Below are 23,141 nucleotides of genomic sequence, written 5' to 3'. Positions count from 1 at the left end.
TCGTATAAGAAACTGTAAATAACTGGAGATCTAGAAAATCATGATTTTCGTAAACGAGGCTCAAAAATCTCTAGAATGTCGTGTACGAACTTACTCCTGAGAAGACAATTTGTTTCTTTCGAATTATTAATAAATATTCCGATTTGTTTTTACTTTTTCTTTGAATTAGTCTTCTGATTACACGCAATAATTTTCTTACCCTTGTTTGGAAGGCGGCTTGACAGGAACCGGTATCAATTGGACAAAGTTGATCTTGAGAGGAGCTTCGTCCGCAAACCATTCGGACGTGAATTGGCAGTTTTTTAAGTACCGCGACTACCTCCATGTGATTTATACCAAGCAAACGATATCCATTTACCTGCGAATTCGATCATCATTTGAGATGTCTGTTCGATTCTATTGTAGGCGTGCTTAAATTCATACCTCTAATAACTCGTCTCCTGATCTTAAAACGCCGTTCTTACCGACTGGACCCTCGGGTAATATCGAACGAATGTAATGATGCGGTCTGACTTCGCGGCCATTCTCAACGTCGACTGTTCCTTCCAAACTAATGCCGAGGCCACTTTCCTCGGTAAATTTCTTCAACTGCGCAACCTAGGGATGATTATGTCAGTACAGCAAAAGTTCGATCGATAATTTCTATTCGATGATGGAGTGGAACTTACAACAATCTCGATGCCATCACCGACTATTTTCGTCCATTTAGATTTGATCGCTTCCTCGATGTTCGGAGTTAACTCGCTCGATGGTTTAGTGAGCTGAGCTTCGAGCTTGGCGATGTCGTCTGACTTTTCTGCCGCGGCATCCTTGTCAATTTCTTGTAGTATCGTGCTGTCCACGGTCGTGTGCGATTCACCTTCCGGCTCGATTTCCGTCGTCTCGCCGTCCTACAAATCAAAAATCGTGTGACAGGCGTTGGAAAAAAGTTATAATAAATGTCAAAGAGAAGGGGAGAGAGAAGAAAACTCACTGCGCTGATTGGAAAACTGGGCAAGCTGGCGATGGAAGGCGAGCCCGGCGGCGGTGCTCTCAGTTCGCTAGCTGCGATGGCCTGCTGGAGCTGCTCGTACTTGGGCCCGCGCAAATACCGTTCCAGACACAATAAAACCGTCTGTTTGGTGCTGCGCAGTACCTCCACCGCCTCATGATTCGAATAGCCCTGAAGCGAGTGACCGTTTACCTCTACAATGCGGTCGTTGATCTGGATTTTCTTGCTCAAATCGGCGGCGCTGCCCTCGCTTATACTCTTGACGAATATACCCGACAGTTCCTCTGCAAGTTACAAAGGAAGCGTTTAGACTGGTTTCGTTTGATTCGCGGTCGAAGCTCGATCTCGAGGACGAAAATACCTTTTTCGCAGACGTATCCGGCGATGGTGATGCCGAGTCCGCAGCTATCCTTTTGAAGCTCGACGGTGAAACGTTCCATCTCCGGCAAGGCGTTGACATCGATCGACGTATCCATCGAGATGACCGGCAAGTTCTCGATGGCCCTCGCGGTGCCTCCCGCTGCCGCTGTTGTTCTTGCCGAATCCATGATGACGCTCGATCGGACCGGTGTAAGCGCCGTCTATTTTTAGATAAAAACATAAAAACTGTCACATCCTGGTACGAATTTTTTTTTTCTAAATGATCATCAATGTCTGAAGCGATTCGGTAAATCGATGTCCAAGTGTTGGACGAAAAAGTTTCTTCAGCAAGAAAACAGAAAAAACTGCTCGAGTGCGACGAACTGTCCACTTGATTGTTTTATCGATTTTCTTTACTGTGTTGTACGAATTAAACTTTTCGAGTGTATCGTATAACAGAATGAAGTAATTTCGAATAGATTATCAGCGTTCCTCCGAAGTTTAATTGAAAAATGAACATTTTTCTCGTCAATTTCGCAAGCCTGAAGTATAATATACCGTGTAGCAATGGAGAAGTAAAAATTTTAATGAAAAATGAATCTTTGTTATCTATTGAAACATAATTAATTGCCTTTTTTGGCTCGTTGTAAGGGAGAAATATTCCACGATTTATAATCACTTTCATACGTAATAAAGAATTAATTTCCCTTGTCGTAATGAATAATCGATTTGTTTCGTTCTCTGAATTAATCAGTGACATACGCGCGCGCGAAGCTCGTTTCTTCTCTCTGCTCGGGCGGATATGGCCGTGGTTGAATTATGAATTAACGCTTCTAAAACAAAAGCGCGACGCAACGCGAACAAAGACACCCTTCCATCCCCTGGTATAATTCAATTCATCAACGACGCCACAACAATGTGTCGTTTTCTCGATTATCGTGTACGAGCTGAGCAACGAATGAATCGACGCGCTGCGCATTTAGCCGGGACGCAATCAACGCGACACTATATGACGAGCTCGAGCGGACAGGCCGAGTGCTGCACAATAATAAATTACCTCGATCTCGCTCTCGGTAGAAAAGACATTGTTGCCGTCGTACTCCTGTCGGCGTATGGCGGTCGTCTCGGCGCCGAGCTGCATGAGGTGTCTGTCCAGCTCCTCCGGATCGCCGATGACTTTGGTCGGCACGATGGGTACATTTGTACCGTAAACCTGTCCATGAAGACAAAATTGCTTCATTGGTTGAAGATAAAGAAATGCGGTTATTATTTTTAGTGCAAAGGTTTCGAGGGATGGTCTTTTTTTGGATGGCATAGCGAAGAATTTCGATGTCATCGGCTTGGCTTTCTTTTTATGTATAGCTGCGTCATGATAATTCGATGGATAAATCGATGGTTGGTAAAATTTTCAATAATTGCTCGCAGAACCTTGCGCCATCGAGTTGGTCTCGTACCGACGAAGTCGCTGTGTTATACACGCTCACGCTCGCACAAGCACACACCCAAAGAAAAAAAACAACATAAAATGACGTTCGTTCGGTAAAAAAAATATGATTTCAATGAAAGCTCTGTCGCATTCAATGGATTCGCATGAAATAAGATTTCCTAACGCAAAATAAACATAAAAATAATAAAAATGAAAAAATGATGGTAATTGTCGATGTCACATGCACGTATGAAATGTACATTTTACTGTATTATGAAGTGTACCATCACATAAATCAAACAAATAAAAGCAAACAAGATGTACACGATAAAACATTATGACTCTGGAAAAACGCACAAAATGAGATGAAATGCATCAAGTACATTTTACAAACAAGCAAAATGAACTTGATCCTCGCAAGCCAAGATCGTGTTCGTGATCTTTTTTTCCAACGGTTAATCATAGCACGTCGCTACGCGTTAAAATGTATCAAGCAACATTTTCAGCAACAACAAAACAAAGCAACACAAACTCATAATTCTCACACATATAAAGTGAAACTCACTGTTTTCTTTTCCCCCCACTTAGAGACCTGAAAATGATTGGTGCTTTTTTAGATAATTGTGAGAACATTGAGATGGAAGAAAAGTGCCGAGGGAGCAGTAAAATGGGCGTTATATTGTCATTTACTTGACTGCGCACTCGGCGCGAGACGTACGCGGCAGTATGGCATACGTCCGCGCGCGAGCCGAGCCGACAGCATATTCTTACCACGTATTCAGGAGTTATGGGTTCGACCGGGCGAGCGACGACGAGTCGCACGTGCGTGCCGGACTGGCGCAGCACCTGGGCGACCTGCTCGCTCGCCATGCCGCGCAAGTTGACGTCGCCGATCTGCAGCATGTGATCGCCGCTTTGCAATCGATTGTCGCGATCGGCCACTCCGCCGGGCAGTATCGTCTTGACGACGACTCCGGTACTTTTGCCGCCGACGATGCCGAAGCCAAGACCGCTTCCATCGTTCACCAGATTGATTATTTCTACTTGCGAGTATTCGGTTTGTAGCTGCAATGACATAATACAACAATTTTCCAAGCCATTTAACGACGTGATTCATACATGCGGAAGTTACTACTGCGGGAGGAGAAAGCTGTGGGCAGCTACTACCAACCAGCAGCAGCATACGTACATACGTATACGTACACTATGCAGGACGAGCCGGGCGATCTTATGCGTAATTCAAGTCTTATATACGAGCTGCTTCAACGTGCGGCAGTAAACGAGTTAACGCGCGCTCTTTCGCCTCGGCGCCGCTCCTCTATATGCACGATGATACTCTACGTACGACCGAGCGAGAGCGGCAAATTACTCGCGCTGCTTTGTATTCGGGTCATGACAATTTTATGGCCGGTATATATGTATAAATTCGAAAACAGGGTAAACAGCGGAGGAGCTCGCAAAAAATCCCGCAGCCACGCTCCGATGTTTTATTTGCGCGCTCGAGTCCAGCGAGTTCGTCTTAAGAGAATTACCCGAGGGAGTTTTATACGCCCGAGCGACGTAGAAAAGAGCAAAACTGTTTCCCCTCTCGGTCGCGCACACAACAGCGACGTCGAAACAAAAGAAGGTGACAGGTGCAGAGCTCGATATCGCTTTGCAATAGTTTGACAATAAACGTCGTCATTAAAGCTTCGAGTGTGTATATCGAACTCGGGGGGCGGGCACACCGAGAGCCAGAGCGAGGGAAAGAGAGACAGAGAGAGAGAGAAGTCATGGATCGCGGGAAGGGCTGGCCGTTGCCACTGCCGCTGTTGCTATACTACTAGTCGAGCGGTATATAGCACGAATGAATATTGGACTCGAGCCAGAGATTTGCATGGCAGAGGCAGGCTTTTCTCCGCTTGCGGCCGGTTAGCTGCTGCTGCTGCTGCTACGTACGCTATATATACGTCTAAAAGGCTAAAGTAGCTCTATCCTGCGCGGCTCTCGCGGGACTATCTCGTTACCTCTCGGCTGAAACTTATGACGCTGCCTCTGCTACTACTTTTGCTGCTGCTGCTGCTACTGCCTTCCGACCGACAATAGCTCGAGTAAGTCGGCTTCGTGCGCGGCTGCGCATATTTATTATCATTACCCCGTACGCGTTGGACATTTTTTTTGGCCTTTTTTTAATTCAACGTTGCGCACGATTGCCTCTGAATATTCAACAGCTAGCTCATGGATTAACTTTGACGCCTTAATGCTGTGCGGATGTCTGATCTCACGCGATGCTGTACTACTTGAAACTCGAGAAGCGCCGATGGCCTCGCAGTTGACATTTCCATTGGCCGTCGCTTATACTATACGGCGTTACATCGATTTTCATGCTGCTGAACGTAACGAGCGAGATATCAGCTGTCGGACAATTACAGTACTGACCTTTTATCTCCCTCTCGCTCTATCTTTGGATCTACCGACCTATCTTATGTATTAACGCTCTGTGCGTGTGTATGCAGGTATGTTTGTGTAATTCTAAGGAACTTTGCTGCACGCAGGTATATATGCGGACTTGCGAGATTACCCTTAGGGGTATTTTCTTACAACAGTACAAACGGTCGATCGGGAGTACTTGAGTTCGTTCGGCACTCCGACTTCTGTGGCTCTATGGTTATATGATACACACACGTACACTGACGCGCGCGCACGCAAAGTAAATCTCCTTTGTATGAGAAAATGAATACACGCGGAGCACTGGCATGGTCGATATATATTAAACAGTAGTAATTGTCACCAGCAGTTTCCATAACGAACGAATAAACTTACGATTTCATTTATTTAAACGGTGGGACTTTTAGCGCGACTAATTTATTCCTCTTAGGAAGCTTCTTCAGTACTGTTATCATTACTATGAATACACCAATGGGAAACGATATTGTGAATTGGAAAATTCACTCAACCCTCAAAAATTTTTATTTACACAGTACATTCATTACATAAACATTTAATCATTAGCGAGCGTAGTTTTAATTAGTAATTTGGACGAGGATAATAAATTTTCTACGAATCTCACACAGGGTGGTTTGTATTCAACTTCGGATTCGCACGAAACTTCTTTTTTTTTTTACTCCAAATTTTGACCTCAGCTAGTTTTTTTTTTCTTTTATATCCTTTTTATTCTTCATCGCATGATAAAACTGATACTGGGAATTCTCGCAGATAACAAAACGTGCGGGTCGACAAAGACACGTACTCGAGAGCCGGCCTAAATAAATATCAAACGAGTAATTCAACGCCGATATCGTATCGAGAACCGACCGTTGGGGAGCTATAGATTGTTTTTTGCTCGCTTATGCGGCAAACGCTGCGGTAGACCCATGAATTTGCTCATTGTAGACAGCTCTGCAAGATTGCAATTAATGACTCGTTGATTGTTTCCTTTTGAAAGCTTTAGTTTGTTTTGAAAAAAAAAAAATTCGCGAGTACTTCCGTGAATAACAATAAATCAAGACGTTTTTCTTTATTTTAAACAGTACAACAAATTTCGAAGGCGAGATATTTCAACTTCCGAAGTGTAAGGTTATCATGGCTAAGTCATTAATACCGAGCTTCAAGTACTTTACACAATCATTCAAATGGCCCAATGCAAAACCTAATGAACTATTGTTTCAAACGAGCTTATTTTCTATGAAAAAGAGTAAAATAGTTATTTGAAATTGTAAATGAAAAATCGTAACTTCCAATTTTGTTTCATGTTACGGAGATGTGAAAAAGGCAACCAAATAATTGAATTTTTCGTTCATATGGAGTGGGTCGATACTGACGCGAATTATTCAAACGGTATAGAATGTCAGAGTTTCATTAGTTACAGCTTTTCAATAGTGCTTGTCAAAAACACTTGAAAAGTTCCTGAAAATATATGTATTTTAAAAGTATGTCACCACGCGCATCAGGTAACGTATTTCATCTGCTCGCACGCCCGAAACGAAAAACGATATCAACCTTTTAAAGAGGCACATGGAAATGCAAAAATGTCACTGTACGGGAAAAATTATAAGGGATTAAAGAAAAACTCGAATACTTGCACAATATGCATCGCGAGCTTCATCCTATGGATAAAACATTAAAAACTCTTTATGTAATTGAGTTAAGCGTGGCTTGCGTGTGGGTGTGTATGTGTATCGTTCGTTATATTTCCTTTTTTCATTTACTTCACTTCAGTCCTCTAGAGCAGAGCAATTAAGTCCTTAAAAGAGAGAAAAATATTGACACACATTTTCTAGTCAACCTTTCCACTCCCGCAACTTTTTTGCGCAACGTCATGGTAGTGTAAAAAAAGTCACAAAATTAAATTTAGCCAACAACAAGACATGAATACTTCTTGGCGTGTCACGATATTAACAAACGGGTGCGCGTTGGCTTTGAAATTTTCACGCTACCTACAAAACACAGCGTTGCAAACTTTAACGCACCGAAAAAGTTTCGCTCGCTTATGCATACATACACGAACGAAGAGAAAGGGAGTAAAAGAAGAAAGTCTGAGTGCTGCTGCGCGTTGGCAGCGAGTTTAAAGCCTTTAGAGGGTAGTAGAGTTTAGAAACGCACAAGCCACAGAGGCCAAAACTTACCACCATTTCCCCACTCTTGGATGTGTCGCTGACTGCCGAGTTACTCCTTTCAACAGCCTGTGTTGCTTTTGGTGCGTTTGTCGTAGCTGCTGCCGCTGTTCCGCTGGCCACCACCGACGTCTTGGCCACGGACTCTTGTTTCTCAGCACCGCTGACAATCGCCTGTGCCGTCGCTGATCCTGCTGCTGCTGATACCTGTTGGCCGCCGATGGCTGTTGCTGCCGATGATACCGCTGTGGCTGTTGATGACCCAGCGTGTAAGGCTGCCGCTGCACCGGTCGATACCCCGGACAACTCATCCGGCGCCAGAGAGCTCCCAATGTCTGTGAAAATAAAGCCATAGAGATATTTTCAATTCCCGACTGGCGGCAGGGAAGCTTGTTATGATCATTAATGAAGTGATGATGCTACTTGAGCTTTGATGGAAAAGGGGTACTTGACTTCCAAAAGCATCGAATCTCTAAAATACAAATGGAAAAAATGTAAATAGACACTTTGCGAATGATCTGAATCGATAATATTTTTTTTCGTGGCTCCGCGATATTAATGGAAAGAGGAAAATGAAAAGCCAAACAAACCGATTCGTGCTCCCTTCTATCTGCATGTGTGTGTGTGTGTATACGGCGCATACTATACGCGTATATTTACGCACAGGAACGTGCACACACAGAGCCAGCCAAAGATGATCAATCACGTATCGACGGTGCGCTCTCGCGACGAAATTCGACGCGCATGATTGATAGATCGGTCAGACTCTATATGTGTGACGAATTTTTTTTCGCCCGATTCGGAAAAAATAGAGAAAGAAAGGGTTGAGCTGTACTCGAGAGCGTATGATAAACTTTCGCCGGCGCTGCGCGCGTATGCGCGTCGAGCGCGCGCGCCGCGATCGATCACAGCTTTGTCCATGTGGTATATAATGGCTGCTGGGGCTCGGCAAACGATCCGTGCGCGCCGCGTGGAATTTAATAAAATCTTCGAGTGCCGTCGATGTAACTGCATTTTGCGTGTGCGCGAATGTACCCTCGCGCCCTGACAGAATCAAAAAGCAGATTGAATTTAGAAATTGTTCGTAATTACGAACGAGAGAGAAACACGTTTGGCATTATTTTTTAATCGGTTTATTGATTCACAAAGAATGCAATAATAAGTACAAAGGCTTCCTATCCTGCGCTATTCGAGTGAAGCAGCCTAGAGGATTATTAGTCAGCAATGTTTTTAATAATGCTTCGGCAACATTAATCAGGGTCTTGAACAATTTTTTTCCTATTAAAGTATATTTTCTTCAGCCGATTACTTTTTTTATTCCCAAGTGATGAGTTGTTGTTCGCGAAACGTCCAACTTTGTAAATTAAGGATATTTTCTGCATTTAATAAACTTTGAATTTCTTCTTTGAGCAACTTATACTTATACCGTAAAACTTTTGTTTAATTTAGCTCCGAGATATTTTCGCGTCAAATTTAAATGCATATCAGAAAGTTAAGAAGTAATGAAATTCGTCATAATCACAAAGGGATCAGTTACTGTTTAAATTATTTTTAAATTTCCCAAGAATTTACGAGTAAAAACAAATAAAACGAAGCGTCGCCTTTGTTGGAGTTTAATTTTATTTTTCAAGCTCGTGGCACAGCATATACCCATTCATCACCGTAAATTACCATCAGAAAATGAAATCGAAGCGAACAGCAAGACGCAGAGAGCCCGTGCACAAACACTCACGCATATCGACAGTTGTGCATGCACCTGAGAGAATAAAGGACCAAGTTGCGAAAGTAACGTTTCTGCTGATGCCGTCGAATACGGTATACAGCTGCGAAGGTTGGAAGAATCGGATGATGCGAGATAGCCGAGAGTAGCAACGCAGCGGCACTATATGACATTGCATTCGCAGCGGTAGCCAGCCACACACACGAATCCTCAATTAACTAAAACTCGAAGCCGGAACGGCCGCCGCGCGTGGATAACTGGACGCACGCACACCCACGCGTCTATATAGCTTCATCCACAAAGCAAATGGATCTTTTTCTTTTGCCGGCTCTCGGCCTGACGCTGGCTATGTATGCATGCATACACACATGCCGTTGCGCGAACACTGGAGGGATGGTATTTACTGGCATGAAATGAGAGATAGAAGGAAGATAGGAAAAAAGCAAACGAGGGAAAGAGAAAGAGAGAAAGAAAAAGAAAACGATACGCGCTGGAGCTTGCATTGGCTATTTCGAGATTATTGCTGCGGCGGTTATCTATCGTTTTAAGACTCTTTTTATTCTCGGCGAATTGTCAATATTATATAGATCATTTGCGATCTCAAGTTCTGTTAGATACACAAGCAAACCAAGATATTATATAAAATTAGAAACAACTGAGATTTTAAATAATCCTTTAGTGGTAATTCTTTTCTTCAAAAAGATTATTAGAAGCAAGTATGTCAGTTTGGACTCTACAGTAAGAATTAAACTTACCTATGTTTACCTATGAATCTATGATTACCTATGATGTTAATGAAATCAGAAACTTTTTGACAAGTACACAAGCAATTAAAAACTATTGTTGAAGACATAAGATTATGAATAAACTCAAAATTAATTATAAATAATATTATTCATCAGCTATGAAAAAAATAACCATTATAAGTTTTTTCAAGTCTATTGATAATATTCATAAAAACTATGATAAAATTTTCATAATTAATTCTGAATTGAATGATAAGTGGATGAGAGCACGCTAGTTAGCTATAGTATATGAAAAAAACCGTAATTCTATGACTTTACTTGCCCGGCCGTCTAGATTAAATACAAAACGTTTACACCTACTTCAATAGAAAAAATTTAATGTATGCAAAATGAAAATGACGTTTTTGATTAAAACATTATGTCAATTTATGAAGTACTTATATTTATTTATGTATTTTACTTCATTTTATTCATTTTTTTCTTCGATAGATCTCCGAACAATTAATAATGCTTTTTCAAAGTAACGTTTCAACATATCTGCTGCAAAATTATTATGTAACAATCGTAGTTATTTATTTAAAAATTATTTTTCTGTAGTTTAAAAAAATATATATTAATAAAATAATAATTTTTGAATTATCAGTGTTTTTTTTAAAATTATGTCTTTAGATAGTTCGCATCGTTTTTCATCTAGACGGCCGGGCAAGTAAAGTCATAGAATTACGGTTTTTTTCATATACTATAGCTAACTAGCGTGCTCTCATCCACTTATCATTCAATTCAGAATTAATTATGAAAATTTTATCATAGTTTTTATGAATATTATCAATAGACTTGAAAAAACTCATAAAGTTGTTTCTAATTTTATATAATATCTTGGTTTGCTTGTGTACTTGTCAAAAAGTTTCTGATTTCATTAACATCATAGGTAATCATAGGTTCATAGGTAAACATAGGTAAGTTTAATTCTTACTGTAGGGTCCAAACTGACATACTTGCTTCTAATAATCTTTTTGAAAAAAAGAATTACCACTAAAGGATTATTTAAAATCTCAGTTGTTTCTAATTTTATATAATATCTTGGTTTGCTTGTGTACTTGTCAAAAAGTTTCTGATTTCATTAATATCATAGGTAATCATAGGTTCATAGGTAAACATAGGTAAGTTAATTATTTTACTCTAAAACTGTATAAAATTGAAGATGCGCTCGCGCGGAGCAATAGTCGCAAAGCGGAGAAAAGTCTGGAAAAATATTGCGCTTGTGCATTTTGACAGATTTTTGTCTTCTCTTTTCAATAATAGTGGTATCATCGAAATGCATAAGCGCAATATTTTTCCAGACCCACATGCACCGGACACGAGTAAAAAATTAAAATATGGCCCGTGCCAGCGCAGCTTCAATTTTATACAGTTATTGGAATAATTATGTGTTTCCGATTTTTTTGATATTCACGAATTTTTTTACTTTTGTTTCGAGCAGAAGCTTCAAAGCTTTGCAACTCATTTTCAAATTCAAATAATTTTTCTTCGGAACTCAGACTATATTTTGGTTGACTTTTGAATAAAACACTATTTTAATTTAATTTTTTAATTTTTTTGACGCCCGGGGTGATTTATGTACAGTAACACCGCAACTTTCGGTCAAAGTCATCGCCGAGTTCGAATTTCGACCTAGTGCGTGAGGGGGTTACCGAGGACGATATTTGAGCGAAAACATCTCGACTTTCCGAAGAAAGTCATCGTCGAGTCCGTATTCCGATCTAGTGCGTCGAGCGGGCCGCCCGGAATAATATAGTCTAATAATACGGTAACATCGCAACTTCGCGGATAAAGTCATTGCCGAGTTCGGATCCCGAATTAGTGCGTCGAGCTCGCTACCCGGGACGATACTTGTGCAAAAACATCGCGACTTCCCGGAGACTGTCATCGCCGAGCCCGGATTTTGACCTAGTGCGCCGAGCGGGTTACGCGAAATGATATTTCCGCGGCAAAATCGCAGCTTCCTAGAGAAAGTTGTCGTCGATTCCGGACGGATATCAACCTGATGCTCCGAGCGGTCATTCTAAAGAATATTTTCGCGTAAAACCTGTAATTGCGTGGAGAAAGTCATTTTCGAGTTTCGAGTTCGACCTGGTGCCCCGACCGGGTTACCCAGGATAATTGCGAGAATCTTGATGTCGAGAGAAAAATCTACATGTATCGTTTAAAACTCATACATATCAAATCGATGCGCAGCATCTATACATAGATACATTTAGCCTTATTAATCGATTAAATCGATGATATGAAGTTGGCCGGAAGACCACGTGAGACCGCGTTTTGCGTGAGACCGTTTTTTCGTCGGGGATTTTTTCTTTTATCATTCGTATTTTAGTTAATACTGCGTATTTCGGAGAGTATGAATGCACTATTTTTGGTCACTTTTTACAAGGAATCGATTTACCGAATCAGAATTACCGTATGTTTTATAGATTTCAAATAATAACGTTAGGTTGTTTTCGCGGGTCCCGAAATCGCGATTCTCGCGTATATGAGGAGCGTGGAGTGACGCTGCTCTCGTCTGCCATACTTGCCATTCGGAGCGCGACACGCGCTCCTCGATTTCATTTAGCTACATTTTCTACCCATTTCAGATAATATCCTTTTCATTTCTTTTTCGTGTAAAATTTACGATGTATACTAATTGTGTTTTTTTTCTATTTTGAAAAACATCAGATGGGCTGAACGCCCACAATTCGATAATTTATGATTTAATCCTGAATTTTCTCGTTGCAGGATAAACAGATATACTCGAGGAAATTTCATCGAAGGTAATTGTAATATCGGTGGAAAATATCAACGTAAAATCAATGCGAATGAAAGGGAAAAATAATAATTTTGAAAAATACAGTATATAAATGTAAGAATAAACAATCCTTCGTTTAATTCAAAACAGCAACTTAAAAAATTTAATAAAATGAGAATACTGTGATTTTAAAATTAATTCGTTTTCCAAAAAAAGTGAAAATTATTGTTAGTAATTAAAGAGTTCGGTACGTACCTTGGGCGCTTCTTGCAACGATCAACTCCACTAAACCCCGAGCCTTCTGGAGGATGGATATCGCCTGCTCATGGGAGATATTCGAATCCAAGGGCTGTCCATCTATAGCCAATATCTGGTCACCCTCTAGAAGTCGGCCATCGCTGAAAGCAGACAAATAAGGGCCAAGATTACTCGATGCGGTCAATGGAAAATTCGACGACGGGGGCAAATTTTCAGCTGCAATGAACTTCCAGCTAATTCGTTTCATTTTGCAATTAGTTGGGCATTAGCGGTTCGATCAAATGATCCGTTTATATGGCATCGGTCGCTCGGCAAATTAAACTCATATATATCCATCATCCAAACTAATCGATTGTGTAAACTGATACTTTTGCCGAGGTGACGCGTTGCAACGACATCGAAAACGTTTTAAAATTACACGATTAGCACGCGAACAAACGTTCGGAGCATTTGTATAAAGTTTTTCCAGATTTGAATGAAAGTACAGCTATTATTATGTAGCAGCCGAGTTTAGTTCATTATACTTATATCGCAATTTTCCATCATAACACGAGTGTGGGCGCGCTGCGCAAAACAAGCTGCAGCTCAGAAGTCACGCGCGCGCTCAAAACTCGCTCCAAGCTGATACACACACAAACACGGAGAATATGCGCGTGCACGCGCGCGCACTCGGGATAATTTTTCGCAGCCATAATGCAAGCTCACGTAAGTCGACCTAATAATAGTTATATGCACCTCGCATACTCGAGGCCTGCCGCGCGATAAATGTGTTTGTGTTGTGTGTATATATATCGTATAATATGCACATATGCGCACCCCACCTACCCTGGGCTAGGAGATCCCGTATAAACTCGGCCAGATAATGGCGCGGGTAAGGCCGAGCTTTTGCCGCGCGCAAGCTGCGGCAGTTAATGCTCCACTTGGCTATTTCCCGCTTGCACCCGCACATACGCGATACGCCGCACCGCGCCTGCATACGTGTACGTACGTACGTATGTACGACGAACGAGAGAGAGGGAAAGAGAGGAAATCGTGTCCTGTTTGGCGACGCGATCGATAGTCCTAGCATTTTCATGACGCAGTTATTATACACGTAGAACACGTGTGCAAAAAAAAAAAAAAAAATAACGCATGAGCAACTGACTGCAGCAATTTTTTTTATATACCATTCGAATGCCAAGTTGAGTGCATTATCAATCCACCATCAAACGAGAACGTCTAAGCACGCTCCAGCGTACACCGTCGGGTTAAAAATAATTTGTTTTTTTACCGCAAGATCATTGTACAAACGTCATAAGCGTTTTTGCGGTCTCAATGTATATTAAACAGTTTTGGAAAATAATCGCGCAATTTATAACGAATCGATAATAATAAAATTATTACTCACGAGTATATACCTGTTCTGATCTCTCTTTCTCTGGCTATTAATACACTCGATGTCTAGTGTATGTACGAGCTGAGCGTGATATTGCATTTGCATCATCTGCCTGATTATCATATATAGCCTTGTATAGGAAGTATATATTTTGAAATTTCGATAATAGGCGAAAACGATCGGCCGTTGATTCCTCCTTCCACCTCTCAATATGCTTTTCTGCTCTCAATCTCGCTGCTATAGCCCACATTGTTGTTATTATTTACGCACAAGCTAGCTTTGTGTGCGAGTGCACGCCATAAATCAAACAAGTGTCTGGCATGTTCTCTTTCTCTCTCTCTGCCGCACGCACAAGCGCGAAATGTATATTCCACTGCATCCGCGGTGTGTTTTAGGGAAATTATAACTGCACATACGGTATGGCATTTTGCGTGTGCACTTGATGCGCGAGGCTATAAATAACAACGGGTCAGCGACCTTATTCCGAGCTTTGAGCTTTTTGCTCGCAAGCTGCCACCACCATAATATGTTGAGAATTTCGGAAAATGCGCGGCGCATATTTGCGTTTACGCAAAAATTTTAATGCAACTTTGAAAGGGACGAAATAAAAGGGTATGGAATTTTCATCATATCGATCGGTCCTCCTTTTACCCGTTAAGGCGTCATCTTTTACGGGTTTTGTAATTACAATTCGATACCCCCAGAAAAAGGTTTCACTAGGATAAAAGTTTTTCCAGCCGTTAAAAAATATTATTTTCACGAACGATTTCGATTCGTGATATCCATGCCATGAATAAGCCATTATTCAGTGACACTTGCACGGCTCTCTACTTTTTGTATGTATATACATTAAATATAAAATGGAACGAAAATCGCGAACCTACTTTTCGAATCGGATTACGATACGTATATATTCTTTCGCCAGAGGCAGCAGCCGTGGATCGAAATCCGAAGCCATACGTTCTATCTCTTTCTCTCTCTCTCTCTCTCTCTATCCCGTGCACTGTATACTGCAAAGCAATTGAAAAGTTTTTAGGGAGTATCACATTAGCCTATAGCGACGAGTTGCACGAGGCAAAACTCGGCAATTTCACGGGGGCTGAGTCGCGTAAATTTTCCACGAAGCAAAATAAGCGCGTCATAAAGGCTCTTTGTATATGTGTGGATACGTATAAAGCTGCGATGTATATGCAAAGTGCGAACACGAGAGAATGTTTATGCGTTTCTAATTTACGAAAGCACTTGGAAACAAAATGTATACGAGTGCGAGAGAGGAGAACAGAGAGATGACGAGTTAAAGTTGAGATATTATTGTTGTTGCAGTTTTAGCTCGAGTATAAAATTTTCTCCTCTCGTCTCCCGTTGTGTCTTGTTTTTCTTGCTCTAAAGGTATACGCACACGAGCGGAAAGAGCCTCGAATAGATTTACAAAAAGAAAAATAAGGGGGGAGAGAAATACCTAGATCTATGTATAGAGTTAGAGAGAAGAGCAGCGCGAAGGCGCAGAAGTGTGAGTAGTAACATAGAAGGACGATGAGTTTATACATTAGCGAAATTCAGTCAACGCTAGTGTCAAGAGGCACTCGGAGCGAGAAAGAGAGGAAGAAAAGAAGCAGAGCAGAGAAAGAGTGGGACACAGTAGCGGAGAATCCTGACTCTATGACTTTCTGGCTCTTCTGGCGAGAGCCAGATAGTCAACGCCGAGACTTTTTATCTATATACGCCGGCCGACGAGCAGCTGCTCTCCAGCTAGTTGAAGATAAGCTCGAGATGTGCACAGATAGCACTATTAAGGCGCTCATTCGCTCGTTCAACAAGCTTGCGAAACATCAAAGCTCAACGACTCGTTGGCTGCCTGTCTCCTGCTCGCAAGCTCGGCCGGTGGAGTGCAATTTTTCCAACGTATCTTTTGCTCGTCCAATTTTCGACACGTACATGTGACGGTCGTTATATTTTTTTGGATATTGTACATTTCGCTGCAATAATATTCAATTCCCTTTTGCAGCCACGTCCCGTCCTCGATGGAGCGGCAAACGTGTAATGAGTAATTAAATTTATTTGCTTGTACACAAGGCAAACGATTGTGCGTGTTTATAGAGGTTGCATAAACGTATAGACGCCGAAGAGCTTACAGTGTGCGCTCGACGAGGAGCTTTTCAATGAATTCGGAAGGCTGATCGACAGCGTGTAATTCAATACTCTTAAACAGAAACCGACGCGAGCGTAATGGCATAAAGGAAGGTCGTTATAGCTGTCGCACGCGCGCGCGGGCGGGTGGGAGGAGGGTAGAAAGCGAGAGGAGGGGTGCAGTGCAGAGCCGGGGGGACGCACGAACGAGTATACGACGCGCGAGTTCATCTATATCGCTGTACTCAATTATCCAGCTCCACACGGAGGTAATAAACTTGAGAGTGACTGCACGCGCGAGTGCCAGGGTTTATAAAATCAGGAGCGCGTCTCGTTCGTTCATTATATGATACGTGTAGTGCACACCTGCTGATGAAATAATTCAGTGATGGTGTGTGTGCTGCGAGTGCACGTGCGTATGCGCGTGTTTCGTATTATATATATGTATGTTTATAAGCCGTAACCGAAATATTTACCAAGACCTGCACGATAATATTTTTTTTCTTCTCTCTATGAAAAAAATCCTCGCGAAAAGCGCAGACATGTATTATTTAATAGCAGTTTTCGAAATGTATACCCGCATGATCTTTTCCTTTCATTCTCCCTCTCTTCTTTTTCAAAACTATTCCGCCAACTCGCGGCTATACGGTTTGATATAAAAAATGTATCAAATACCGTCCGAGTGTATAGCGAAAGAAAGAAAGAGAGAAAGAGAGAGAGGAAGAGAGAGAGGAGAGGCGGTGAATTACATTTTTGCTCAGCTCTCGACTCTCGAAAATTCGAGAAAAACAAACTATTCTCCGCTACTCGAGCAAATAACACGAAAGAGGAGGAGGTGGAGGAGTAGCGCGGCTTAAGTCGGTAAAATAGTTGAATTCCTCATCTTCTTTCGACTAGATGAAAGAATCTATAGGTATATGAACTCGACGAGGATCCATAGTACTTGTAGCACCGAGCTAGGCTCAATTTATACGAAAAGTATCTCTATATCGTACAAAAGTAAGAAACTCTTGATCCAATCTGCCGTTCGCGCCAACTCTGACGTTTTTCCTTACTCTACTTTCTCTCTCTTTCTTCCCCTACTGTTCTACATTCTACGCTGGCCCCCCAAAATTCTCAACGTTAAAATACTGCAGTCGACGCAATATCCGCCGACGTAGTCGCACGCACTCGCGCCCCCCCCCCCCCCCCCNCCCCCCCCCCCAAAGACCATGCATAATAACGCACACCCGTAAAATAAACGGGTCACCGTTCAAAAAGAAGAAAAATATTTTTCAATTTCATCCTCCGGTAAAGTGCAAGCGACTTATGGTGTCCTTAAGGGTAGCTAGACTGCTCTTGAATGAGACGAAATTCGATTTTTTCTGGCTGGCTTTAAGCGACGATTTCTTCTTATTATTAGATCAGTGCGACATATCGTTTCGCGAAGATGGTCTTTGACATCGTTGAGCTATCAAAGAGGAAAAAAAGAGCAGAGAAGGAGCAGAAAATCACAAAGAGATAGAGGTTTCATATAGGAAATTGCGGTCCAAGTCCATGTGAACGCGGCGCACTCGTGCAAGCGACACGTCATACGTACACCGGCGCACTTGTCTCTTCTTCTTCTTCTGCTTCTTCTGCTTCCTCCTGCTACTGCACACCTATACATTTTCCAGGGGTGCAGATACTCGCGTACAGCCACAAACACCCACACGTTCTCACGCGCACGCTTAGGAGCAGATGCAAATTTTCATATTGACCTACATGTACACGTGTGGCTGGAATGAGTTTTGTGATCTAGCACGGGCACAAATATAGCGCAGCGGAACGAATCGCGCGCTCGGTAAAGATAATTTTTTCCCTGGGTGCTGCATGCATAGTTAGTGAGAACGACCAAGATGAGAAAGAGTATGAAGATAAATCGAGCGCAAAAAATGTGGATTCGTGATAAGAATCGGTTCCCTTTTTCGTTTTTATACTTTTGTTTTTGCGACTGTCTGCCTGACTTGCCTCTGCATAAGCCCGACTACCATGCTCTGTTCCACTACTCTTGCTGAGAGCTCAATGCTTTTCCTTGCATAGTTTTTTCCTTTTTTCCCTTTTTTTTTTTCATTTTCTTGCATTTTTAGTGTGGCTGTCTTTTGCCAACACAATACCAAGCCGGTATATACCGTACATCCCTGTAGCGCGCGCACATATAGAGCGTACATTGTCAAATAAGCGAGCTGCAGAAATATATAAAAGAAAAAGCGAGATGAGGCGTCTCGTTGATTTGGCTTATTTACCAAAGTCCTACATTGAAATGCCAATTGTTTTTCACCGAATCCGAGATGGAGTCACGCACTTATTTTTCATTTGCGGAGTTGAATTTAAAATTTACTTACAAAGCTGCACGAGTTTGTTATGGGTTCGTTATTGCTGCTAATGCGTTTATCGATTGCGCAACACAGCAAGGCGAAAAATACACGCAAAAATTAACGGCATCGTTCGTAACGTTGATAATCCAAAGCTCCGATCAAACGAAATACGGTAATCGAAAGTTCGCACTCAATCAGAAGCTGTTCGTTTACGCAGTGTGTCAAAGTAATTACAGCAATCGGGGATACGTGTAATCGTTACTCTTGTCATGATATTCGCAGCTAATGCGCGATATCATAATTTCTCATTTGTAGACTCGCGCACGTATAAGCGCAAAGTATATAGGCGCGAGAGAGTAGATGTAGGTGAAATAGGCTTTAATATATTTTGAAGCGACGTTCGAGCTTGCAGAGCCAAGAGAGAGGTAGAGAGAAAACTGCACTCGTCGTTCTCGTCATATTTATCACCCCCGATCCATAAATTGCCTCGTTTCTCTCTCGCTCCCAGACGTCTAAGGCTCGAGAGCAATTTACACATTCGCAGCGAAAGCCATATATGCGTGATATAGGTAGATGTATAAGAAACGCGCGAGCGAGTATATATACATGGAGCAAAGCGCATTTGTTACGCGATGGTTATAACGCCACCGGCTCTGCACATACGTACGTGTGTATGTGTGTGTGTACGTGGTATAAAGACCTATGCGGATATATCGCAAGGGTGTGCATTCGCAGGCTAGAATCTACGCTGTGTACGCGAGCCTGGGTCAATAAATCCTCCCGACATCGAAGTCAGGCAGGCAGGCAGGCTTCGAGCGCGGCGGCGGCGGCGGCGGAGGCAGCGGATGGATATAGATAGCGCTAAAGAGCTTCGGGCGTAAGCTCCTCCAGCCCTGCATACATGCGCAAACTCGCACACACAGACGTATAAGGAGTACAGCAAGGCAAAGCTCGGAAGATGTTGGTATACATTCACGCTTGGCTGCAAACGAAATCGACGAGCTTTACGTTTCTCGATCGTACGGGGATGATAAAGCGAAACCATAGACTTTTCCTCGGTCTGGAATGGGATTCCCATCGGAAAACAAAAGCTCGCTAACAGTCCCGTGAATATGCGGCCACTGGACGATACGTGAGCTTACACACGCGCATACACGGACAAATACACACACATATATACACAAAAGGATCGCGCACGCGACGTCGAGCGTACATGTACGCGGCCGTATGAATATGCAGGATATGCTACTGCTGCCACTGCTGATGCTGCCACTTGCGTATGTAAATAGTAATTCTACTCAAAGCTCATACGTGTATCTCTCGCAACTACTGCGTATGCGCTGCATATACGCAGCAGTACGCCTACATATAACAGTACTTGGGAATTGCATTAATATTAGGGACGACCATTGCAGAGAGGGAGATAGAGAGAGAGAGAGAGAGAGGTGAAAAGGGAGATACGCGTGAATACGCCAACATGTATGTGTATGCTTATGTATTTGTGTGCGAGAGCGAAAGTCAGGCTACGGACCGATGTGCCAATCATATAAGGGCCGAATATTGATCATTGCCTGTTTGCCATATATAGACTGCTGTTATTCACGATCTGTAACTCATATGACGCAGCGGACGAGGAGGTCACGTGAAAATTGGCTCCGAAGCTGGCAGCGATAATTTGGCTGATTTTGGCGAGCGCTGCTGCGCACGGGCTCGAATAAAACGCGCACGCGAAAATCGACGAGATAAGATAGGAAAGGAAAAAGCTCTCGAGAGTGTTTTATCGACGAAAAAATAACATGGAATTTCCGCGTAAATTTCGATGAAAGCTCGAATTTCATCCGCGCGAGGAAGAACAATGCGCACAGCATTAGGACCGATCGCGCGTATATGATATAACTGAGTGACGCGAGTAGACACATCGCTCGACATTAAAATCAGCGAGTTATTACTCGAAAGCTCGGGTATTAGCGCCCCAGCTGTAGTGCAGTGATAATTGACGGGTAATCGTTGCTTATTTACTGGAAAAGCCAAGATTCTCCTCGAAATTTATTCGATGAATTATTCAAATCTTCTCCCCGACGAAAATTACTCGTGCGCGCGGTGGCTTTAATTATTATAATTGCAATGAGATTCCACAATTCGAACTAAGCTCGGGGCGATGTTTTCAAATTCGATAAAAAACGCCGAGGATCCGCACAACTCGCGAGCTCGCGCTTTTTATTTCATTAAAGAAAAGATGGATAAGTTCCGAGGATTACCCGGAGCACGGAGCTCTGCTGCGAACATCTGCACAAAATTGCTAAACTAAATTTTGTTTTTGATGTGACTAAGAGTTAAACTGCACTTTTGGGCTCTAGCGGGAGGCGCAAGAAAGACTCTCAAGTGGGTGTGTGTGTGTGTGTGTGAATGAGAGGGATCAGACGCGCGGGCACACGCTCTTGGTGCGAGCATTCGAATCCGACAAGAAGATTTACACCTTCCGAAGGTGCTGAAAAAAGCCGAATTCAATTTCTCCTTTCAAATTCACCTTAGAATGATCTCTATTCGTGTTGGGGATATACCGTAATTTATTCAAACAGGATCAGTCGCCGATCGTATAGTCTACGAGCTGCGTGTCACTCTTCTTCGGCTGTATTAAGGCTGAAAATGAAGACACTGTGTAATCCCATTTTCCGTGCCAACTAGTAGTAACAAAAAGAGACAAAAGCGCAAAGACTAATTCGGTGGCATACAGTGCAGCGCGCGACGGGGGCGGAGAGCCGCTGCGCGCCAGCTGCTTTTTACTCTAAGCTTCCATTCATTTTGCCACTTTTCACTTTACATTCTTCTTTGATGAAAAAAAAGAAAGAAAGAATAGGTATTCCTAAAAGAAGACCGTGCTCGCGCGCCCCATTCGGGCAAAAGCTCTTTACGGTTACTATATCTTTTTGGCTTTCGCGCAAGGACACAGAGAGGCAGAGATATTTTCTAAGTTGGATGTCCCGAGCTTAATCCTACTTTCCAAAACTTAAAGCAGAATCCATCAGAAGCAGTCTAGAAAATTTTATCGAACTTATTTGAAGCTGCCGAGAAAGAGAAAGAGAGAGAGAGAGAGAGAAAGAGAGAGAGCGGAAGAGCGAGCAAGCGAAGCGTGCAGCCATTTACCAGTTCATATTGATCTTTTCACTTTCTCGTTCCACCTTCGATGCGCGCCTACGTATATATAGCGCAGCGGTAACGCACCGAGCTAGGTGCGGGAATAAAACTGCGCGCACCGTTTCGCAAAACGCAAGACACTCCGCTTAATCTGTCACGGTTTAACGAACGCCCGTGTAAATTCAACTATACAAGGCAATACTCACTTTGAAAGAGCACAGATTTTGCATTTAACTTCGCCGAGGCGAAAAGTTGCTCCATGAAGTATAGGAAGACTATGCAGTCTGCCACAGGCAAATACTCGGACGCGTTCATCATAATTTAATATAAGACCATTAAAGTTCTGAAAGTTCCTTCTTGTAATTGCGGTCCAATTCTAGCTGTTATTTTTGTCCTGGTGGTTTATATATAGCCAATGACGTTTCATTTATGGGTAACCGTCGATTGAAAAAACAATCGAATTCACGTCAAGTCAGCATTGAAATCAAACGCAGCCGTTTCCCGAACGCGCCCTGCGTCACTTAAATCCTGGCTATAAAAATAAGCCATTCTAGCCATCGAGTATCCATACAAACATCGCGAGCTGCATTCGAACACTCGTCGTTAAACACGAGCAAGAGACATAATAGAACAGACAGCAGCAACGAGAGGAGCTGCAGAGGTGGGCGAAGTGGTTCCGCATAGGCGACATTGGGTTTTGTACGCCACACGAGGAAAGAGCCGATGCTACTTCCGCATCGCCAATGCAATTAGCGCCAGTAGTTCGAATTTCCACGTGTACATTTATGCTGGAACAAAATGGGTATACGATTCGTGCAGTCTCGACATGGGTCTTCCTGCAGCTCGCATCGATCAACCGACGGGTCGTTGATCGCGTGTAGCAGCGCACCTTGAGATGTACTACTACTACTACTACTACTGCGCGTACCGTATAATCTAACCTGTGTCGGGCATGGCAAGGATCTACGGTGCGACTGGGCGAAATTCGACTATCGATTAGCATGGAAAATGTCCTCGGGCAGCTTTTATTGTCACAACGAATGTTAACTTTATTTTCTGGGCCGATGCATGTTGACTGGAATCGTTAGGGGAATTATATCCCGTGATTGGAAAACTGACGCTATTGTGTCGGGTTCAATTGACGAAACAGTCATCGCTGCTACTTATTAACTTGGATGATTTTTCGATTGGCTTTTCGAAATCGCTGTAAATCGAAAAATGTCGTTTCTGTTCGACTCTACAGGGACTAATACTATTAAGCCAGTCCATGAATTTTCGACTTTCCACTTT

The 23,141-nt window shown here is 42.6% G+C and overlaps 1 protein-coding gene across 5 annotated transcripts in view; it reads right to left on the bottom strand.

Annotated features, from left to right (window-relative positions):
• The window catches only part of LOC106655972 (multiple PDZ domain protein), an 89,941-nt gene that overhangs the window by 46,102 nt on the left and 20,698 nt on the right, over nucleotides 1-23,141 (bottom strand). For 4 of the 5 annotated variants that reach the window (XM_023463444.1, XM_023463447.1, XM_023463445.1 and 1 more), the window contains exons 6-14: nucleotides 12,876-13,018; nucleotides 7,382-7,704; nucleotides 3,549-3,842; nucleotides 2,409-2,585; nucleotides 1,353-1,572; nucleotides 974-1,275; nucleotides 669-890; nucleotides 424-597; nucleotides 200-358 (exon numbers count right to left, since the gene is read on the bottom strand). In XM_023463444.1, the coding sequence (XP_023319212.1) occupies nucleotides 200-358; nucleotides 424-597; nucleotides 669-890; nucleotides 974-1,275; nucleotides 1,353-1,572; nucleotides 2,409-2,585; nucleotides 3,549-3,842; nucleotides 7,382-7,704; nucleotides 12,876-13,018 (2,014 nt within the window). The remainder of the gene's footprint in view (nucleotides 1-199; nucleotides 359-423; nucleotides 598-668; nucleotides 891-973; nucleotides 1,276-1,352; nucleotides 1,573-2,408; nucleotides 2,586-3,548; nucleotides 3,843-7,381; nucleotides 7,705-12,875; nucleotides 13,019-23,141) is intronic. The other variant, XM_023463448.1, reaches the window with a different exon arrangement.

This window comes from Trichogramma pretiosum, unplaced genomic scaffold (assembly GCF_000599845.2).
Source record: "Trichogramma pretiosum strain Unisexual culture from Peru unplaced genomic scaffold, Tpre_2.0 scaffold72, whole genome shotgun sequence".
NCBI lineage: Eukaryota > Metazoa > Arthropoda > Insecta > Hymenoptera > Trichogrammatidae > Trichogramma > Trichogramma pretiosum.
The sequence above is the reverse complement of the archived record's forward strand: the minus strand, read 5'-3'. Positions and strand labels throughout refer to the sequence as shown.